The 23250-nt window shown below is 44.6% G+C and overlaps 1 protein-coding gene across 1 annotated transcript in view; it reads left to right on the forward strand.

The window, feature by feature from the left end:
• The first annotated feature begins 815 nt into the window (after nucleotides 1-815).
• mrpl23 (mitochondrial ribosomal protein L23) overlaps nucleotides 816-23250 on the forward strand; it is a 30789-nt gene continuing 8354 nt past the window's right edge. The window contains exons 1-4 of the mRNA XM_079162524.1: nucleotides 816-946; nucleotides 1672-1794; nucleotides 10601-10683; nucleotides 14713-14786. Coding sequence (XP_079018650.1) covers nucleotides 927-946; nucleotides 1672-1794; nucleotides 10601-10683; nucleotides 14713-14786 — 300 coding nt within the window. The 5' untranslated portion in view covers nucleotides 816-926. The remainder of the gene's footprint in view (nucleotides 947-1671; nucleotides 1795-10600; nucleotides 10684-14712; nucleotides 14787-23250) is intronic.

Genomic DNA, 23250 nt, shown 5'->3' on the forward strand with positions numbered 1-23250 from the left:
GAGCCAGGGACTCATGTTCCACTCAGGGGGCCTTCAATCACTCTTACCCCCGGCCCCGCTGCAGGCACGCCGTAGTGGCTGTGAGGTCAGACGGCGGGGCAAAGGGACTGAAATGAGAGATGGGACGAGGTCTCCCTCTGCTGCTGTCTCATCATATGTGCCCTGAGAAAGTGCACACAGCAGTGACATTCCCAAAATGGAAACCCATTCTTAAAAAGAGTATGAACTCTGCTGTTATCCAAGGAGGAGATGAAAGGAGTTGGTCCAAATGGGAAACATGTATTTGCAGGACAATTATAGCAGATTTCTGATTTGTGTGAATTGAATATTTTGCATACTAAGGCACTAATTTAGTTTCATTACCACTATCTAAATGACCATTTATGGATACCTCTCCATCTATCAAACTGTACACAGGACATGCACTTGCATGTGATAAAATGAAACATGCCTTGATATAATCTGTATTTGCATTTGTATAAAACACTTTTTGCATGTGTGTTTATCTCAAATGGAAAGATTATATTGAAATTGCAGAATTAATATTTAAAGTGGGACAAAATGTGGAGGAATTAATAGATTCAGGAAACATTCAGCAAATTGATTTAATTGGTATTACATTGACTCAACAGGTTAGTCTTTAATAACAAAACATCTCCTCACTGGGTTATCATCACTGTAACTGTTTATTGTTCGTGCTATAAATACCCACAGTGTAGTTTGAATTCGTATTCCAAAGCTGCAGGTCATTAATACATCCATGGTGCAGACTTGTGAAGTTTACTTCAAGGGCATGGCGCACATCCACTGCGCCTGCGCTGTGCGAGTACCCCCGGAAGTACTTCTATGCACGCGTACTTTTGACAACCTTAAAAAGACTACAAAACAACTACCTGGCAGCTGCGTAGGAACAAACCTCTCCAGTAATGCCAGTAACAAGACTACTGTAAGTGTCCAGTTGTTTCTCCTAATTTCTAGGCGTGAATACGCAAAAGCACGTCCCAGACAGAGATTACATCGTTGCTAGTCCGCTTCTCTGTCAGTATGTTAAACTAGCAAACCCAGCTAACCTTAGCATGTCTTGGGCTTCCAGCTATATGTCTGAAAGCAGCTTTTTGCACACGTTTTTTTTTTCTCCATTTGTTGTACACCACGTTGGAGTGCCCAAATCAGTTACCTGCGTGCTCTCTGTCTCTGTTAAAATGACGTTACGCAACAAGAACGTATCCAGCGTTAGCCAGCTATGCTAAAAACATACTACTGTACACTACAACACGTGACCGTGACATCCAGTTCGCTTAATGATCTTTTCGAAAAGAAAAGGAAACATTTTTGACCAGCTGCTGAACACAGTGGAGCGTTTATCAGCCGCGTGTTTCCATACGTCATTCCATACATCACATCAAGGCGCTGCGTGTGGTTTGGACAAACAGTAATCACATGCTGTGGGCTTTCATTACAGAGCTCAATTTTGAAACCGATCTTTTTCTTTAAATTTTATTCCTGCTTTTTATTATTTTTTTGACAACAAAGGGCTACAGATAAATGTTACCACACACATCTAGATGGTTACTTGTTCTCTAATGTCCTCCCAGTTGTTAGTGGGATCGTATCAGATACAGGATGTCTGGGAATGACACTGGGAGATGATGCAAGTGTGCCTCTCCTCAGATACCCTCTCTACCAGCTGGGAAACCCTCAGCTGAGGATCTTCAGACCCAGCTGGTTCCTGACCCTGGTGAGGCCCGGGAAAGAGCAGCCTCCGGACACCGTCCAGTTTCGCATCCCGATGGAGTAAGTCTTTTGTTACAGCATTGGAGAAATACAATGATATCTGTTTGATAACAAAGCTGAAAATGACCACCACATTTCCCCATCACTAAAATGATTAATGAACAAAAATGGTTGCCAATTTAATATTCTGTTGATTGTATGGCTGTTAACCACATGGTGTAATGGTTGAACTATATTACGTTTGAGTCATCTATTTGGTAAATAATCTCTTTAGGAAGTCAAGCTTTATGTGTTGTAAGCTATATGATTGTTACACGTTCCTCAGGAGCGTGGATGGTACTACTGTACATATAATGCCACTGAAAAGCCGTGTGTGTGTAACTTCTTACACAAAGTTTAATAGATGTTTAATTTTTTAAGCCTAAATGAAAAACAGATGGTTTGCTCATATTAGTCAGTCTGCAATCCTTCGTGCTTCCTACTATTAACATGTTTGTGACACTAGTGAGGTAAAATGATTATATGCTTGTGTAAGTTTACTGTGATTTAAAATAGTTTGCTTCAACTTGCATTTTGGTATTCTGATGCCACTCTTTATGTCCCTCGAGTAGATGCACAATCAGTGTATTGCTTGTCTGTTATATAATAATACTACATTACTTCTACTGTGATGAAATGGAGATAAGTAAAGGTGTATGTGTTGATGTACATGTATATAAGAAATGTGAAATAATCCCATCATTTGGTTGTCCTGTTATTGTCTAATCCTACTTTATTTAATGAGTTCCTACTTTGCCACTATCGCCTTCAAATAACCTCCGTCTTTCATTTTCAGTCCAAATTTAGCTCACATTACCTACTATTTATTGATAATGTCCATTGTTATTCATTATTACTTACTGCAAATATCAAATCTGATAGCAAGCATCTGATCTAATGCAATTTTATATCATGGACAATATCATTTATGGGATCTTTCTCCATAGAGCCATACAATACATACTGCAATATATATATATATATATTTAAAGGCTTACTTCATCATATTTGGCCTTTTTAGCAGCTGGTTTGGTTTCAGCCCCGCATGTTAGGTTAGATGATAATCATCACAGCAACTTGAACCTGAAAATAAAGCAATTATACTAACTCTTATAGCATAATCTATGTTGCTTCTTAAGATTAACAATATAACGAGCCCTGTGTGGGCTGTACATTAATATTACGAGACTGCAAAATCAGTTATTTTATTTGGCATTAAATTTATTTCAGGCTATTACCTTTGAGTATTGTGTGCATATGGTTCATGTTTTTAATGGCACTGTAGCAGTCAATGGACCAGTACTGTGTAGCTGGATTTGGGCATTATGGCCACCAGGTGGCGTGACCGCCTCAAGAACAGGAACCAGTGGCTCAGTCCTTAAACAGTAAAGTCAGCTCTTACCGCCTTATGTCTTCAATGAGCTCAGTTGCAATGGTGAGGTGAGGTCAAAAGAGCTTTTATTTGGTGCTGCAGTGGAGGTTTGAGCCATGTTGTAAACAGAAAGACGTCAAACAAAACAAGCAAAATGTTCTTGTTCGTTTTCCAAAACTTGTTTCAAATAGGGTTTACTCAATACCACTTTACTGCCTCCTTTGCTATACATATACTGTGTGTGACCACTTTATTAGGTACACCTGTTCTACTGCAAATATCTAATCAGGTGGCAACAACTCGATGTACTTAGGCGTGTAGACATGGTCAGGACGATCTGCTGGAGTTCAAGTCAAGCATCAGAACGGAGAAGAAAGACGTTTTAAGTGACTTTGAACTTGGCATGGTTTGTCGGTGCCAGACGTGCTGGTTTGAGTATTCGAAAAGCTGCCCATCAACTGGGATCTTCACGCACATCCACCTCGAAAGTTTACAAAGAATAGTCCGAAAAAAAAGAAAATATGCAGTAAACGGTAGTTGTCTGTGCAAAGACGTCTTGTTTATGGCAAATGTCAGAGGAGAATAGCCAGACTGGTTGGAGCAGATAGAAAGGCAAGTAACTCAAATAACCACTCGTTGACATCAGGAAAATGAGGCTACAATTGGCACTGGCTTTCCAAAATTGGGCAATAGAAGATTGGAAAAACGTTGCCTGGTCTGGATTTCTGCTGCGATATTCAGATAGTCGGGTCAGAACACGGCGTAAACAACATGAAAGCATGGATCCATCCTGCATTGTGACAACAGTTCAGGCTGCTGGTGGTGTCATGGTGTGGGGGGATATGTTCTTGGGCCCCTTACTACCAATTGAGCATCATTTAAACACCATAGCCGACCGGAGTATTCAAGCCCATCTCTTTTACGACCAACGCCTACACATCTTTGGCTACTTCCAGCAGGATAACGCATTATGAGTAAAAGCTTTGTCCTTTTTAGTTGACGAACACATTTAATCATAGTTTTCGTTAAAGAAATGAAGAAATTCTGTCATGAAACTCAACAGGAGGGAGTTACCAGTCGTCACTTGGCAGCGATGAGCTGATTTTGACTATCCCCGCAAGCCTAGGTCACCGAGGTTAGCGCTGCTCCTCAGGTGATGAGAGCGCCAGAGCCCACACTGGGAGGAAAAATTGAAGTTTGAGGCAGATCATCTGTGTGTCTCTGGTGGGGTTTAGACCATAATCTGTTCATCCAGGTGCCTGGCCTCCCACTCTGATTCTTGCCTCCTCTCTGCCAAACTCCTAGGGTGCTTATGTAATTGTGAGTGTGTGTGTGCGCACGCACTTGTCAGTGTGGGTTAGTCAGTTTGTGAAAATGGTGTGTGTCTCTGCGTGTGTGTGTGTATATATGCACAAAAGTGGGGTAAGTGCAGGGTGCGTGTGTGTTTATAAGGGTGTGTAAGGGTTTTTTCCTCGCAGTCTTTGATGCCTGGGAGAGGTGCATGGCTGATTGATATGCTGCTGGGGCCTCGGTGTGCACTTGAAACACTGTTGTTTATTTATTTATTTTTTTGCTTTTTCGTACACACAATGAAGTAACTGGACACCGATGGAGAAAGTGACACAAAGCAAATATCACTCCCACTCCCGGCGTATTGATGAGTCTGAGCCGTTATGGCAGTGAAAGCTGTTATAGTTATGACTCTCGAGGGTAGGCGGCGTTGGCGCGGAAAAGTTGTATTACAGAGCAGCTGTTAATAATGATTATAATAACACGTAGTGGCCTTTATCTCGTTGACACCTGGGAGCTAGATATAAATGGTTGTCGGTCTCTCTCTCTCTCTTGCTTTAGTTTTCATGCTTGTTTGCAGTATCGCTCACTTGCTATCATCTGTGCAGGTCTCTCTCTGTCCCACCCGGGGCTCTGCTGTTTATTGTGCTTTTTCTTAAACACTTTGCAACGCATCCAAAACCAATCCCTCTTTGGCACACCTTTTGAGACACCTGGACTGTGTTCTCTGCTACTATTCTTTCTACCTGCTGGAGGGACATACTTGTTTGTCTTTTTGATTGTTCTCGACCCTTTTGTGCTATGTTAGTATTTCCTCTCCGCTCTTGAAGGAACATCATCAAGTTTCTGGGTTTACACCCACACACACACACACACACACACACACACACACACACACACCTCTTGTGCTGACACACACACACACACACACACACACACACAAAGAAAAGAACACGCTGAACGTTGTGTTCGGCCGACTGCTCGGTCACATTTCATGCTACTATGCTGTCTAATAACTACGAAACCCAGACCGTGCTGCGGTTTTCTCACCGTAGTGAACTAAATGACCCCGCTACACAACAGTGTCCCGTCGTCTCTCCACTTGTTGTATCCAACGGTGTTATGATCCCCATGGCAATCACACATTCGTTAACACCGGGCTCAAGTTGGAAACTTATTTTTCCCGCTAATTAAACTTTGTTTATGTCATAGGAAGTCATTCAGCGAGCCAGTAGAGGAGTGTAACTGACTGTCGACGCTTTAATGACCTGTCTCTCTCTCTGTGAGTAGTGAAGTGACGTCTGGTGACCCGTTCTTTGATCTATTTCTTTTCCATTGTCGGACCAAAACCCGAACAATAAATCTAATCCATCACACGCTGCTCTCATACTCTCAACTTCTCAACTGTCTCCTCTCTCCCTAAGTCTCGGGTTCCTTAATGGCTTTCCCTCTAAACAAAGTATGCTATTATGATCTTGATACTTAGTGTTGAGCAACTTCTGTGCATGCATTGTCTCTGCAGATGGGAGGGTTAAAGTAGTGAGTGTGCGTATCTCGACCCAAACCCGACAATGGGGCAGGCTGACAATAAGGAGCGGCTTTCTTTTGCCTTTCATCTGCGCAGAAAACAACTCTCCTGTTTCATTCTCACCACTAAGCCGCTCTGACACAATGTACTTTGATGTTGTGTGTGTGTGTGTGTGTGTGTGTGTGTGTGTAGACTGGTTGGTGTACCTTAGATGTTTGTTGTGTGGTGTGTTAATAAAGGTTCCACATTAGATGAAGTCTAAGAGGCTTATTAGAACACACGGCGTTAACATATCAGAGGGACAATTCATCCGTTTGTTACTGAGGAATGCTCCTGCTCTTTTAAAGTCGTTGCCATTGTTCGCTGTTCCGATCTGCTGATGCATTTTTCCTGTTTGGCGTGTATGTCATCATATTTTTCTCTTAAACCATTACGTCATTCTGCTGTATTAGCTGATACAATGGCAATTCAAGCTGAAAATTCTGTCAGCAAATTATAAAAATAACCTCTATGTCGAGCTTGATGGCGGTTTGGCAGTCGCCATTTAATAGAGAAAAAAGAGGCCACATTGTTGATGACGTGTTGGGGCTCCTCTAAACTGCAGTAAGCGCCTGCAGCTCTGCAGCTCCGCAGCTCCGCATCACCTCTATGTGTGGCTGCATCCTCTCCTTTTCCATTCCCTTGCAATACTTCAAGTTGATCCGCCGACCGTAAAAGGCCCCATAAAAAGCCCAAATGTAGATGCAGCCCAGTTTCTATCAAACAAGGAACCACATTAAAAGCTTTTCAGTGGTTTGCCAAGTCAAGTAGCAAAAACAAGCAACCTTTCCAAGGAGGATTCATGGTAGCCACAAGAAGCACCATGGTCACTGAATCATCCCTATACAAAGTAACGTTCAACTTAGAACAAGGAGGACATGTCAACAGCATTCTTTGGATCAAATGTTGTTATAGTGTTTGCTAATTTACAAGGACTGTGGCACGGCATTCAGTTTACACAGCAGAGTACACACTCCATTTTTGGAGCGTGACTCACCATGATGACCGAGATGAAACTACCAGATTACCAAAGTTTTTCACATATGTTTTTTTTTTCAGTTACCCACTTTCCCACCGCTAAACCAACTGTTTGTTGTTAACCTGAGAAAAGGGTCTACATCGGTATGTCCTCCTATACTACATTTCTTATTTTTGTGGATAATGTGAAAAATCGCCATCGTTTAGTATTTAGCAAATACGAAAATGTCACAATTGACTGACCCTTTCTCCTTTTTGTGGATTTTATCAACCTGTTTAGGTCACAATCATTTACTTTCCAGTTTTGTATCTTTTTAAAGTTTAGTCTCATGAACTTGTGAGTTGTAACATTGATGAAATAGTGTTGAGTCTGTTCTAAACTCTAAAGTTATTGAAACATTTAGAAATATTTCGACATTTGCAATTCATTCCATCATCATCGAGTCAAACAGTACATGCACATTAGAGTGATATCCTCTATAAATATTAATCCATCTATACTATATATATATACTATGTATATTCTATACTTATTTGAATCTATCTACATTCAAGTAAACAAGAGTTTGTTGTTTTTTTAAAATTGTGTTGACCTTCAAATACCCCAAAGGGCAAATATTATTCAGCCAAAACAATCCAGAGCTGCTTAACTTTAGTGCTTTCAGTCCATATTGTGTATTATTTGTGAGTGAGTGGACGTATAGGGCGTCCTTTATGTACAAGAGAGACGCCGCCCATTCACTGGGCAGATGTTCTTTTAGCACCAGTGCATTAAAAGACAAGTGGCATGCGGTAGTCTCTGAGCTCTCAGAATACATTCACTATCCTTATTGTCAAACATGGTCAAAGCCGCCTCTGTCCTGTCGTGCACGTTTTCAACGGTGCCCTTTCACCTACTTCTCTCATGTGCACAGGTGTAAATGGACTTTAAACTACTGGAACTGATACTCACAATCTCCTCGGCTCAGTGCGAGTTAGCCACACATTTGAGAATGTGGAAATATTCAGGAGCATGTAGAGTCACTGCAGAGGGAGGATCACATTTGTGAGCAGCTGATCGAGGTGTGCGGCTTAATCTGCAGATTGACAAATCTGAACCGCTATGTCACAGCGGGGCGAAACGAAGGCATCGGGTTTGCCCTGTTTCTTCATCTGCGCCTGCATCCCTTCAGAGACCTTCTGCTTTGAGCACTACTTGACCTCAGATTTAGGTCTTACGTCTCTCCTTGACACCTCCCCCCTGAACAATGCAGAACAACATAACTTTTTGAATTGTTTCCTAACAATGATGTTTTTGTTTTAGACCTGCTCGGCAACAACGTACCGTAATTGAACATAATCCGTCGTCTGCGTCGTCGGATGCCCTTCTAGGTTTTGCTTTCGGAGTTCTTTCATCATCTTGGGGCGAGGAATCTTTGTAGCGCGTGCGTTTGCATGTAAATATACACACCAGTTGCTGAGGAACGATATTTTTTTAGCCCTGGCAGTTGGCAGAGGCAGGTTTTCATACTTACTGGAAGGCAGAGGTGTGAAAGGTTAGCTTGTGGAGAAAGATGGGTGTTTATACTGGGATGATGATCAGATGCTGCCTGCATCACTACTGGAGACTTTGTCTAAGTTTAGCCTTGCTTATGTACCCTCTTAACTTGACATTTTCTCCTCAACTTTCACCCCAAGGCTTTGTCTCGGACTGGATTACAGTTTCAGCTGAAATGGGAGTCATGTATTGACTCAGGTCAGAGAAAAATCTAATGTAACCCCTTTCAATCTAGTGTTCTGTGTGTGCATGTGTGTGTGTGGATGTATTCATAGTGTTCTATATAAATTAGGAGCCGGTATGTATGTTTGTTGCATTTTCTATTTCATTACTACTGATGTAGATAAATGATCATTTATCTTTGTGTCGTGTATTTGCAGCTAACGCCAGTTCATTAAGCATATATGTACATGCAGAGTAACACCACCATGCTAGTGCATAGTTCATATATCTCTGTGTTTGTGGTGACTGGATCATTTGAGTGTTGAAAGCAGCAGGATTTAGATTCTCCCCATTAATCAGGATCAGTGTTGCCTCTGCTAATGATCCAGACGAGACTTCGCAGTCCCCGAGCCACTTTCCTTTCCTCCAGTTCCTCGCCCCTGCTTTCTAGGAAAACCTGTCTCTCAGCGCTATCGCTCTCTCTTTCTTCCTCCCTTGATCTCAAGTACCCCCGGTCGGGCGGCTCTGCTTCACTGCCCTCCAGCGCACACACACACACACACACACACACACACACACACACACACACACACACACACACACACACACACACACACACACACACACAGACACACACACTGTGAGATGGGGGTTATGGGGGGAGGCGGGTGCAAATGGAGCAGAACGGAGCATCTGCATGCCGCATGCCGCATCAGAAACACATTTCTCTCTTCTCGACTGGGTAAAGGGAGAAAAATAGTTCTAACGGGATGTTAACAAGTTCGTTTACAGCTTTCTTCTCACAGCGATGCAGAAACTCCCTCACCCCAACACCGCCAGTAGTCCTAGACCAGAACTGGGTCTGAGAGGGAGAGCTTAGTTGTCTTGCCTCTCAAAGGCAGCTGCCTGAAGGTGGTGTTTAGTAGAAAAACCGGATCACACTCAAGAGTCACCGCATCAAACCACCCTGCTTCTGTAATGGTGAAATCAAATGTGGAAAGAGTCAATCAAGTATGGTAAATGTATGCCGAGCTTGCTTGATGAACACAACGCAGCAGGTCAAATGGAAGTGTTCCAGGTCTACATCAGTGGAAGCTTTGCCAACATTTATCGTATTATAGAGCACAAGGAAGTTGTTTGTACGGCATGGAAACATATATTACATCATTCTCAGGTACAAAGAGTCTTTGTGTTCACAGATGGGATTTTCTCACACAAATGTTTGCTTCACCTAATATTGTTACAGCAGCTCAAGGTATTGTGCTATTCCCTCCCGAACAAAAATAGAGAATATTGCATTATTCTGTTCTATCAAAGAAACGAATGAGGTGATAGAAGACGCCATATCCGAGGCACTCATGTCAGACCACAGCGTCGCTATTAAGCACTTTGTCAGACGCATTTGGGAAGTGCTCTCCACCAGGCTAATCCAATTGGCTCGATTGATTAGCAGTTAAAAGCCTTTCTTCCTCTGTTCAAAGCAATCCATTCCAAATGTTGCCCAGTGGGCGAGCTCTAGCCGGGCTGGCCCACCGGATCAGTTGGTGCCAGGTCCACTTCCTGTGTAGGGTTTCACCGGGCGCGATCGATACACGCAGACGGCTAATTGGATGAACACTGACACTCACATTTCTCTTCTCTCCACTTTATGGTCCAGAGAATAAAAGCTGAATATGGGTTTATACCGTAGGGGAGCGTCCTGTCAGTTATAGTAGGTAATATAACGGCAGAGCTTATGGGAATGCAGTGTGGAAATAGGCTGTATCATTCCGATGTAGGTGTCAACTAAGTGAATGTGGTGATAGTGATCCAGCATTGTAACCTTACACTCACTCAAATCAGTCCGCGTGCAAACACTGATGCTGGATGCCTTGTTTAACTCCTGTTGTGTTCTTTCTCTTCTCTGTACATGTCTGGACAGAATGACCAAGTGTGACGTAAAGAACTACCTGGAGAAGATCTATAACGTCCCCGTAGGAGCAGTCCGCACCAGGATACAGTTTGGTGAGTGTCTTTTCACTGCTTTGCACATGCAGAAAGCCGTTACATTTACAGAACTCAGAGTGGTTGACACTACCTCCATGAAATGATTTCTCATAGACTAAAAGTACTATTGGACATAGCTCATGCTGTGGATCCTCACAGGTCCATTCCGGTCTTCATTAACTGAGACCCGACCTGTGACCCGAGCGAGGGCCAGGTCCAAATTGTATTTTATCTAATTTAATCCCGTTACTTTTTGTTTGGCAGCAGAGTGAGTTAGTTGTTGGAGTATCATGCTGCCCCATCGGTTATGGGGCCGACGACAGGCTAAGCCTCTGGGGGCAAGGTGCTATATTAACTGGGGTTCTGGAGTAGCCGGCGGATATCCGGACTGAGACTTCCTTTCCACTGATTGTTCGTGGGTCGATTTCAAATCAAGTCCATAACTTCTAGCTCACGTAACATTTTTGATAGATAAGATTTGTGGACAGTTCTTTTATTTATCGTGTACGTATCCCTGTAAGGCCAATCGTATGCAGCAAATGTTTTGGTTCTTCAGGCCTGAGGTGATAACTCCGCCCCGTGGGTGAATTAACTGGAGAGGTCTGCGCTATCGCACGGGTTTGGCGTTATCTTTGTTTTCCGGTATTGAATGTATTTTATTTGTTGCATCACATTAAGGCGACTGGAGAATAAGAAAAACAATTCACGCAGGCATTATTTTATGAGCCGCTGACCTCATGACTAGGAATGCTAGGGGTGGAAGAACATTACACGCATCATAACTGTACATCTATGTAGGGACATGGAGCCCGTCCAAACTGGTGAGAGAGGGTGTTAAGGCGCTGCTGAAATCACTTGATTCATGGTATGCAATACCAAGCCGCAAATATTTCATCCAAATTAAAATCCTAAAGTTGTACTGCAGCTGTTGTGAGTAAATCGAGCAAGGGGTGTACGCACACACACACACACACACACACACACACACACACACACACACACACACACACACACACACACACACACACACACACACACACACACACACACACACACACACACACACACACACACACACACACACACACACACACACACAAACACACAGTCTCCGTGTGCTGAGCTCTTAACTTCCACCGCGTATTAAACTCTGCCTCCTCAAATACTGAAAAAAGGTAACTTTCAAGCAATGTCCTGCAATAACAAATTATTATCCGACATCAAGATTAAATTCTGTTGGAATTTGATATAAAAGTATTTTATACAGAGTTATACTAGACTACTCACCACAGCCCAATATTTAAAATATACTGTAAAATAAGTGTTTTAGCCCTGTCTTTATTTCAAATGTGTCTTTTGAAGTATCAAACTATTTGTAGCCATGAACGTTGGCTGTCAGAAGTTATAAGTAGCTGTGGTCAACTTTCATTCATTTTACGGCGGATTCCAGCAATGAAAACGCTTCACAGTAGAAAAGAAAAGCATCAAGTCAAACATCTCAAACTACTCCAGCAGCATAATCCCCCTATCACTGTCCATCCGAATGCTCAGTGACACTTATTATCCCACAAAAGTATTGCTCAATACAATTGTAATTGCCTCGGTCTTCCCATTGACGTGCAGCAGCGGGAGTGTTTTCCAGCGGCTAGCTGCGGTAGTTGTTAGCGTGCCTGACTCTCCTTTCCCCCGAACACACACAGCTGCTTATCTGACAATCTGCTGCAGCAGCATTCCAGCCTCCAGCTGTCCCAGGACACTCCACGCTCCCTCCACACAAACACGTACTATTCACTTACAAACTTGCAGCTCCAGGGCTCTAAGTGCCCCCATCCCCTCCACACACATCCCCCTCTCCTGCCCCCCCTTGTCAAGGATGATCATAGAGCCAACAGTGTTATATCATTGACCTGATATTCTTCTCTACTTTTTATTGGGCGAGGAAACTGCTTACGTTAGCATGGACTGATTTTAGGGTCCCTTCTAGTCGTAAGATTTTGCAAGTTCATGGGAGAACAGAAGTAGAGGACATATAGGTGGCTTGATGTTGGAGAGGCGTTGACGGACGTGCTGAGGAGAAGTAGGCACAACAGCTCCTTCTGTGCTGCGCCTGAAGGGCCACGAGGAGCCCCCTCTACCTCTGGAGGAGGAGAGAGGCGCTTAGCCTAGCCTACGGTTTGGAGGACCCATCGACGCTGCTTATTACAGTTGTGTCATTAAAAGCGAGGGGAAAAGGAAAGCCCCTCGGGTGGGTGGGTGGAAGGAAAGCAGTGAACTGTGGGGGGACGGAGAAGAAAGGGCGGCTCGGGGCCCCCGGTGTTCCAGAGGTGCGTCAGAGAAGGTATCCCTGTCTGCGTCAGGAGTTCCACTCCACTGGCAGCACAAAGACGGCAGCAGGCGGAGGAGAGCGGAGGAACGCGAAACGACCCTTTCTTCCCTCCATGGGCGGCAGGGGTATTTTGGAAGAGTTGCCATGGTTACCCCTCCGGCCTGGGATTTGTAATGTGATAGCTGGCTGCCAAACCGCAATCTCAAAGTGGGAGAAATTGTGCTTGCGTTTGCGAGTGTTGCATGAAAGCTCTGTCTGTGTGTCTGTGTGCGTTAGGAAAGGCCCATCATGTGAATGAAGAGAAACTCTTCTACTTCTGTGTGTGTGTGTGTGTGTGTGTGTGTGTGTGTGTGTGTGTGTGTGTGTGTGTGTGTGGAGGGACAGGTCAGTGTCTTACCTTGCGCGTTCAAAGGTTGTAGCAGTTCCCTGTGGATTTCCTCAGAAATCGGGAACACACAGACACACACACTCTTCGTTACTTTTGTCTCCCACCCACACATGGGCCTCCTGTTAGCTGGGGGGGGGGGGGGGGGTTACAACCCTGCTCAGGGCTTTCCCTGAGCATTGGGCTGCCTGGCTAGTGATTACTAGCTACATATACGACACACACAAATGACTCATTACAGCTGTATGTTTCCCTTGTTTTTCATGTCATAAACTGTTCCCATGGCGATGCAGTCACACAGAGAGTTGACTTGACCACCAGCGGCTCTTTGAGTTCTGAGGCAGAGATGAAACGTTTGATGCTGTGGTCGGTAGCCATCGTTGATAGTAGCATAACGTAAAGATTGAGGCACCTGTGTAAAGTGCTTTTAAGTTTATTTGAAGCCAGAGTCCTAGCCTGTCCACGCACACGCACACGCACACGCACACGCACACGCACACGCACACGCACACACACACAGAGCAGCAGCTCCCAGAGTCCCCTGTCTTCCAGACTTGCAGGGGTCTGACAGGAGAGAGAATGATGTCATCATCATCTCCAGCTGGGGAAGAGGTTAACCTGCAGTCAACAAGATCAAGCTCTGCTTTACCACACGTACTACACACAACGTATTCTCTGTTCTACAGGGAGATTAACACAAATTAAACATAATGTTATTATTGAACAGATAAATAGATGTCAGGATAGTGCTTCAGTCCTCTTTCCTAGCGGTGGACTTGAATTATTTTCTCCTTTTTTAATTGATTATTAATATGGGCTTAATAACATCAGAAAACAATGACAAGTCAGTGTTACCTAGAGTCCTAGATGACATCATCAAATGTCTTGTTTTATTCAACCCAAAGTTTAAAGCTCTACTACCCAAAATATCCCGTTACCGTTAATGATGGGACAAACGATCAAATGTGCATTTTTGCTTGAAAAATTAGTAATTGATTATAAAGTAGTTGCCATTTCATCGTCTAATCGACTGATTGGCAACCCTGATAGTGATAATCATGAAAAATGTTCATAGATTAAAAAAAAGCGCTAAAGCAGTACTGCACACTCATCCACCAAGACCCAAAACAACGAGAGAAGCTACCTCAGTGTCGAAGCAGTATAGCAGTAAAACTCCAGTTGACACATTTTCATCGTCTTCACAGTATATATTGTCATATTGGCCAACCCAACTCTCACCATATTCATAAATGTCACCATCGTCACTTTGTCTGCTGTCTCACAACCAGAATTGAGTCATTCCTGTTTACCAACAAATGCAATCTGTGTTTCTCAGGCTCCAACAAGAAGAGGAATCATCTCAACCAGAAGGTGAAGCAGCCTGACTATAAAGTAGCCTACGTTCAGCTGGTGAGAAGACACACACACACACACACACACGTACACTCATCCTCCCACTCCCAGTCTTTTCTGGTTGGTGTGTTGTTTGAGTAGCGTCAGCTCAGTGACTCCTGTTCTGTACACAGTGGGAGGTGGAGACCCCCCTTCCACGATCACTTTCTCTCTCCAACACACTCAACCCTCTGTGTTTTTTTTCTTATTGTGGGGGCGGCATTATTAAACACAACACCCAGGGGGAAAGGGCATTTTAGGGGCCTTGAGCCTTCAGCTTTTGTGTCATGAGCTATTTTTGAAAGGGGGACTTGCCGGGTGAGATGGGTTAGTTGATGTCCCCCCCCCCCCCATGGAGCCCTGAGGGGCCGGCAGCCTTTTGAAGGTGAGCTCTTGAACTCACTCTCGGACAAATGCAGGTACGAACAATAAAAGTGAACATCAGTGTGCACACACATGCTCCAAACATTTTATTTTTTTAACAACCACTGTTCCTTCACCTTCCATTTCAAATGTTCTCATGAGGGAATCCTCTCATGCACGCACACACGTAGATGCACACAAATCACCCTACCTCGCGTCTCTCTCCTGTGTGGTTCACACACTCTGGCTGGCCCCCTTGAGAAAGCATCAGTCTGGGTTCTTTCAGGGCCCGAGGGTGAAAGGTCGTCTTTGGTTACATGCCAGACTTATTACAGGAAATATTGAGATATGTTTATCATCTGGTGTAGCTCTCCTTTCTGTGCTTGTGTGCCATAGAAGGAATGTGAGCAATCATGTGCACTTAGTGTGAGCGTGCTTGCCTGTGTGTGCTTGCCTGTGTGTGTGTGTGTGTGTGTGTGTGTGTGTGTGTGTGTGTGTGTGTGTGTGTGTGTGTGTGTGTGTGTTTGTGTTTCGAAGGGACACTCAGGCTCCCTCACAGCATCACAGCTGTTGCCTTCACACCTGTGTTTGAGTTGAGCATTGGGTCAGGAAGGCCCATTCCCTCTACGTCTTGCCAATGTTTGAAGTCTGTTAGTCTTTGAAATCAAACAAACCTCCCTCCAAAATGTAAAAAAAAGTCACTGTTTTAATGCGCCTTTGATGCAGACGTGAAAAGCAAGGGGCCTTTGTTTTGTGCCTGCCGTTTTGATCTCGCCCAGACAAATCAACAGCGGTGTAGACGCTTGTTTACGCCGCGCCGCCCACCCAGCCATCAATCTTGAAACGGATGAATAATGAAAATTGTCTAAACACGACATTTGAAAGAGGATACATAATTGAAGCGGCCATGAATCTTTGAACGGGGGACACTTCCTCTTCTCTGACACCAAGGAAGTGGCCTGTGATTTTGTGTGCGTCTGGAATTCCTCACGGAGTCGGTAGTGATGCTTCTGTCTCACCAGATGCACACGACGATGATAGGTGTGGGGATGCAGAACGACACACACACACACACACACGTTCACACGCACATCTGTGACATGTGTGCATCATTCATGCATGCACATCCCCAGAGGACTTGTGTTTTTCCTTGAGTGTCATTCGCTCTGTAGTCGCAATCACGTTGCGGTTTTCCGAAGTCATGCTCATTTGATGGTGAACAGTGGGTAGAAATGCTCAGATGCAGGCTCTCTTTGTGCTTAAAATGGCTTGATATAAAACCGAATATCCGGCCTATTTCTCTGGCAGGTTTTTGGAAAAAACATTCTCTCGCTCAACTCTCTTTCCTACCTCGCTCTCTTTCTTGTGTAAGCACTCACACAAACTCGCACACACACAGAGCCCCCAGAAAAACCCTCCTTTCTTTTGCAGCGGTGGGTAGAAAACAAGATTGTTCCTAATTGACTCCACATGTGGGAGAGTGTTCTGTGGGTCGATGCTCACACCGCGGTCCCCCCATTCTACCCTCATCCTCCCCTCTCCCGCCTCTCTCCCCTGCTCCCTCCATCAGCTAATATTGCAGCAGTAATACTCTCCCTCTCTCATTCCTTGCTCTTTGTTTGTGGTTGAAGGGAGGCCTCCCGTTAGAGGGGTTCCGTGACTGCCATTTTCCTCAGGCTTACTGGGGGGACCCCAGTAACGGGGGAAGAGATAGCGTCTGCATGTGTGAAATGTGCACGGTGTGTGGGAAAGTGTGTGTGTGAGGGGATCACACGGGGCCAGTGGGTGGGGGTGGGGGGGTTGACTAAGGGTATGATGGAGTCATGCCAGAGCAGGGAGGTCCAGAGACGGGGCAAAGCGATCAGTGGGAAGGGGAAGAGGATGTGTGTGTGTTAGTGTGTGTGACGGAGGGGGGCTCAGGGTGATGGTGCAGGTACTGGGGTGACAAAAACAGCAGTACAAAATGAAAGTCTATCAGACTGCTTTCAGGTCTGGCTGCACATCAATGGGGCTGCTTTCATGCACCGCTAGGACGAGTCTAAAAGGGCTAACTCTAACCGCTACGCTCAGGGTAACACTTGTTTCAGATTTTCGCAGTCAACTCCTACTGTTCCATCTGTTTGATGCAGTAAAAAGGGCTGATGCTGGAAAATCTGCATTGCACTTACTGACCTCTGTTGTAGACACTACTTCACGTACAGTAGGTGTGGTTGTGTTTCTTGACTGGTTCGCGATGCCTTTCTGTCATATTTTCCTTAGGTTTTTAGGAATATTCTTGTATGTACAAAGCAAATCACTTTCATTTTCAGTAAAACCTGCAGATTTTTTTTCTGGGAATCTTCTTCGACTTGCATGTGCCTGCTAGAGAAGAAGGTTTTTTTTTTTTTTTTTTTTTTTTTTTTTTTGCAGCTAACCATGTTCATAATGCATGTCAGACCCTGTGGTTTACCCTCATTAAATTATCTTGGCCCATCTCACAGCTGAAGTGCAGCGTGCCACCATTTCCAGTTAAACCTTGCTTCCATCTGAAGCCTTCGAAACCCAATCTGGTGCTTTTCATAAAAGAGAAAGCGGTGCACTTCTGAAATTATAGTCATTTCTAAATGTTTTCAGTCATTGTTCTGCAACATTATTATCAGCCAAACATTTACGATACAGTACTTTCCGCCTGGCATGCGACTGAAAATGCTGTGGTGAGTTTTGGTCAGAGGAGGAGTTATTTTCTGTCTGTTGGAGTGGCAGCTAGTTTGCGAGCGAGCTTTGCTTTCTGGTGCCAGCTGCAGCACTTCAGTGGGCTGAGTGCTCAGAGTGCATGTTGAAAGCTCCCAGAGGGCGACGCTGTGAATATATGAATGGGATGCCTACCGGTCTCAGCTTTTCTGAATGATCCAGATTAGTGCCACATTGTGCTGTAAAAGTAAAAAGCATGCTGTAAAAGTAACGACGTCCAATCAGCAGATTGTCTACAGCTGGTCAAATCTGACGACATGCTGTGTTTCAACATTGCTTGCAGGATTTTGTCGCTTTTATTTATCTTTGATTCATTTAAATGTCATTAGCATGTCTTTGGTTGAACCGCCCTTGCATTACAGGGAGCAATTTTGAAAGTGATTTACTTTATAATTGAACAGAAGAGGTTTATTAGCTGGTAGGTGAAGCTTCTCCATCATTTCCTGAAAGACTGTGACGGTGTCCGTGTAAAGAAAGGAATCTCAGACATTTTCCCGGAGTTGCTTTCTGAAGAGGTCAGTGGGGAGGAGCAGCAGATTGTGTTTCTTTGTGTGTTGAGCACTGCATGGCACATCCAGGCACCTGTGGAATGCTCTCAACCATTTAGCATAAATATCCACGCTAGTTAACCGTTGTTTGACAGTCCGTATACACCTCGCGTGGGAGTCTGTAAGCATCGTCGTAACCTTTTTTTGGGGTGTGGTTGCAGTGCGGTTGAGTTTATCTGTGGACGAAAGCTCTCCGCATACAGTCTGCATGAGGGCGGAAGTAGTGAAAGTAGATGATGGAGGGAAAACGTTGCAGCAGAAGGGAGAGCAAGTCACACAGATGGTCCAAGGTTTTGTCACGATGCCGACCTTTAGTTGTCATGAAGTGAGCAGCTAGTTTTGTTTACACATAAATTAATGATGTCATCTTTTTGGTAGTAGTCACGATCTACCACCCAGATCCAGTTACACATATCTGAAATGCTTTAAATATGCACTTACGCTTTACTTAAGCGATAAACAAACTTAAACCCTGCCATTTTTTTGCATTTTCTGTTCTTGTGAAGACGGCTCGTTTAGCCACTAGTGGCTCTTTATTATTAGTCGCGTGTCTGGTGGCCATGTTTTCATAAAAACAGTAAATAAGGTGTCAAGATTTCTATCTAGAGCCCTGACCACTGACAGCGATGCAGCACACCAGTTGCACCAGTCAGATTGCTCTGTGCCCCCAAAAAGCAACGTCCCGACCTGACCACCACAGAACAAAACAAGATATGGGGTTGGACCAACAGTTGTAGAATAAGTGGCAGCTTCATTCAAATTGCTCATTTCCCGTGTTTCTTTCTGCTTCTTTCTCCACCCCCGCTCGATCCACAGGGAAGGCATCGCTCTGAGGGAACGAGATTGGGGAGAGAGAGAGAGAGACAAACAAACAGAGGGAGAGACTGAGTGGCAAACATGGAGGAGTTGTGACACAGCTGAAAAGGGGGGAGAGTGCGAGAGAGAAAGAAACAGCTGTATTGAGAGTGATTATGAGAGGGAAGCTGTGGCCAAGTCTGGCTCTCCTCTCTGTTTGACTGACACTAGATGGCAACGTTTGGCTGCTCTCTCTCTCTCTCTCTCTCTCTCGCTCTCGCTCTCGCTCTCGCTCTTGCTCTCGCTCTCTCGCTCTCTCTCTCTCTCTCTCTCTCCCCCCCCCACATCTCCTCTCTCTCTCTCTCTCTCTCTCTTCCCCCCCCACATCTCCTCTCTCTCTCTTCCCCCCCCCACATCTCCTCTCTCTCTCTCCCCCCTCATCTCCTATCTGTTATTGACTCCTTGTTGCTTAACAATAGACCCTCCGGGGTTGTGTGTATATGTGTGACTGTTTGTCTATGTGGCTAGGCTGAGGGGGGTGGTGGTGGAGAGGTGTACAGGAAAAGGGGGGGTGAAAACCCCCCAGGATCCCCCTCATCCTCCCGATCATGTTCTCCACATGTTCCAACCCCGGCTCTCTGGAGCTGGAGGTGCTGAATCAGGCGGTCGGGCCGAGGGGGAAATCTTGCTTATCTGTCTGGAATTTTATTATTTTTCAACCGTATGGATCATGAAGGCTCCCACTCTCCTTCCCTCCCTCCTTCACACAGGCTTTCCTCACAGCATTTTCTGTCTTGTTTGCCACTCTGCTTCCTTCCCTTCCCTGTGCTGCCTCACCCTTGCTTATCACGGCAATTAACATTTTTAACTTCTGCCACAATTCCCCCAGTGCTTTTTATTCTCCTCTGTGTCTGTCTCACTTTTCTCTTTAACATAGAGCTGGACAGTTAATCGCGTGAAATTTGCTATTTCATTTCATACCACCAGTAATTCTTACATGACAATGTTTCTCCTGTATGCACGGCTGCTTGTCAGTAGTACATTTCACAGCAAAGGGCATCCTCTTATGCTATTCATTGTAGTTAAAATAAGTTGTAAACAATTATAATGTAACTATTATTATCTATTGATAACGTGAGCTATCATCTTCAAATAACTTGTGTCATGTTCATTTAAACAAACCGGACTGTTGGTGACGTGACCCTGTGATGCTGTTACAGGAGTGAGCCGAAACAAAAACATCTACTATAAAAGAGAGACATTGCAGCAGTGTCATGGTGAAAACAAACAAACATTGAATTACATAAAATTATCAATAAAACCATTCAAAGAAAATGTATCGAACACTCTCATTGTGCTCATACTTGATAAAGGGTCATGTTTAGAGAGGCGAAGAGTCAGAAGCACACACTGCACATTAACGGCAATGTCCTGCTTCCCAGTGAATCACCTGAAATATCATCACAAAAACACAATGTGACGAAGCTATCAAGGCCAAGTACACTTTGTCAGAAGAGCGAACAGAACATCTCTGCTCTCTAACTGCACAAACTACAGCCTTGCTTGTTGCAACACTGTGTCCAGTGAGTGCGTGTAACATCGAGTGACAGTTGCAACATTTCCATTACATGTAGAATTATGAGAGAAAAATGAAGCGCGAGTTCGAAGTGAGAAAATCCTGACTCAGCCCTACTTTCACTTACATATATCTGTCAGCATTCTAGGCGTATAAATCTTCGGAAGGAAGGAATGGGCTGATACACTAATTGGTGTGTGTTCATATTTACGTGTGTGCACACACATGCATGTATGCCGGTGGTGAGCCTAATAAAAGGAGAAGCTTTTCCTGGCAATCAAGCTTCGCTGAAAGCCCCTCCCCCTCCCTCCCCATCTCCCTGTGTGTCTCCTGATTTGGAAAATTCACTCCTAAGTAAAATCCTGTGTGAGAGTGTATGTGTAGGTTTCATAAGAGCTCAGTGGAGAGAGAACATGAATTATAGAGAGCAGAGCAGGGTCTTAACCATCCGGTTTGGAATCTCACACGCAAACCCTTTCTTTTTTAAATGGCTTCAGTCGAGGCTCTGTGTGTTGTTTCTTTCTCACACGTTTTGACTCTTTACGCTTGATTCCGCTTTAATGACGTGACGTGACTGTTGCCACGGCAAATGTCGATCAGAGATGCATATCGAGAAAAACAAAGTGCGTCTGTCTCTACGTCTCTTTCACCGTCTTTCCTTTTGTCGCTTTCGATTGATTCTTACTTTATCTATCTGCAGCATCTTCTCTCATCACACTCATTTCCTCCCACATTTCGTTCAGGTTCCCCCCCCCCCTCTATTTACATAGCCATGGCAACACACACACATTCCAACATGCACACACACACACACACACACACACACACACACACACAGCCACACAGCACGAGTGCATGCTCGTAACCTTTCTTGATTACCCCTGACCTCCTGTAATGACACAGCTGCCACTTTGATCAGCCAATCACCGTGCGGTGCCACCCAGGTTCTAAGCGGAGCTGCCACTGGCCTGATAAAGCCCTCTGATAGGCCCCTGCTGATGCATTTCCTGTTTTGGTATGCTTCTTCATTTTTTTTATTTTCTCCACCAGCTGGTCCCCGCATTCCTCAGTCGGGAAGGGGGCAGGGGCAATGCCTGCATGTTTATGTTGCATGTGCATGTAGGGTCAAGCGTATGTGTTTTTGTGCAAGGGTCTAAGTGTGTGTGTGTGTGTGTGTGTGTTTGTGTTTGTCTTTGGTAGCCTAGATAGTTGGGTGTGGGGACGAGAGGGGGCGGGGTAGGTGGAGGAGATGCTTGAAATTGGGGGGGGGGGGGGGGGTACGTGAGGGTTGTTTACATGCGTTGGCGAGAGAAATGGGGTACATGGGGGGGGGGTGTGTGACATAGATGGAGGGGATAATGATGGTGAACAGCTGTTTATGTGTGTGTAATGGGGGTGGGTGGTTAAGAAGGGCGAGATTTAGGTGTGATTTAAGGTACAGAGGTTGTGTTGTCGTCAAAGACAGAAGGCGTAATGATTCACCGTTTGGTATTACTGTTAATATGGGTAGATTTGGTGGTGTTATTCTTGGCTGTTATTGTTTTTGTTGTTGTGATCCTCAGGGTCCAGTTCAAGACCAGATAGATGTAAACGTCTTTGTGGGTGGCTGGGTGTGTATTTAGATGGCGATGATCTTTTCCTGCTCCGTTACAAGGGTCCAACGTCTCCAGTAGCAGACTGGGAGCAGACATGCCCAGACATGAAAACTACCAAGCACACACACACACACACACACACACACACACACAAGCGCACACACACACACACACGCACGCACGCGCGCACACACACACGCTTTCTTACTCACACCCTCTGTTTGTCTCTGGGCAGAAGTATGTACGTATGTATCACTGGATGCCCTGCACTAGTATGTCAGAGGGTCCCTGCAAAAGATCCTAAAGTATTTTCAGTTGACACCAGAGCCGGTGTTCGCCCACCTGCCTGACTCCTGCTCCTTGTCACAAAACGCATGTACACATTAGGCTGGGAATTCTTTGGGTACCACACAATTACTTACGAGTTTCTGTGCATCTTAATGCATCTGAAGTTAAGTATTTTTTCTCAATGTATGACCACATTAACAAAAGCATAATTGTCTATCTTTCATCAAATCTGATAAAAATGTGCTACTCGGATAAGGTATTGGCTAATACTAAATACCAATACAATGCAGTAATTCATTTTAAAACAAAGTGCACTAATGCTTCACTGCATGGAACTGTTTCTATGTGTAAGGCTGTAACTACACATCCCTTCTTTGATAAAAGTGGACACACACACACACAGACACACACACACACACACACACACACACACACACACACACACAGTTCATGCAGTTTGATATTGTAATTATATTAGAAAAGTGCGCTGCTTCATTTTTAGAACGGTGACTGAGAAACGGCATTTAAAGGTGTAATCCTCAAAATATAATGAAGTCAAACTCCAGTTCTGATACTATTTATGGTCT

The sequence above is a fragment of the Pholis gunnellus genome (assembly GCF_910591455.1).
Source record: "Pholis gunnellus genome assembly, chromosome: 7".
NCBI lineage: Eukaryota > Metazoa > Chordata > Actinopteri > Perciformes > Pholidae > Pholis > Pholis gunnellus.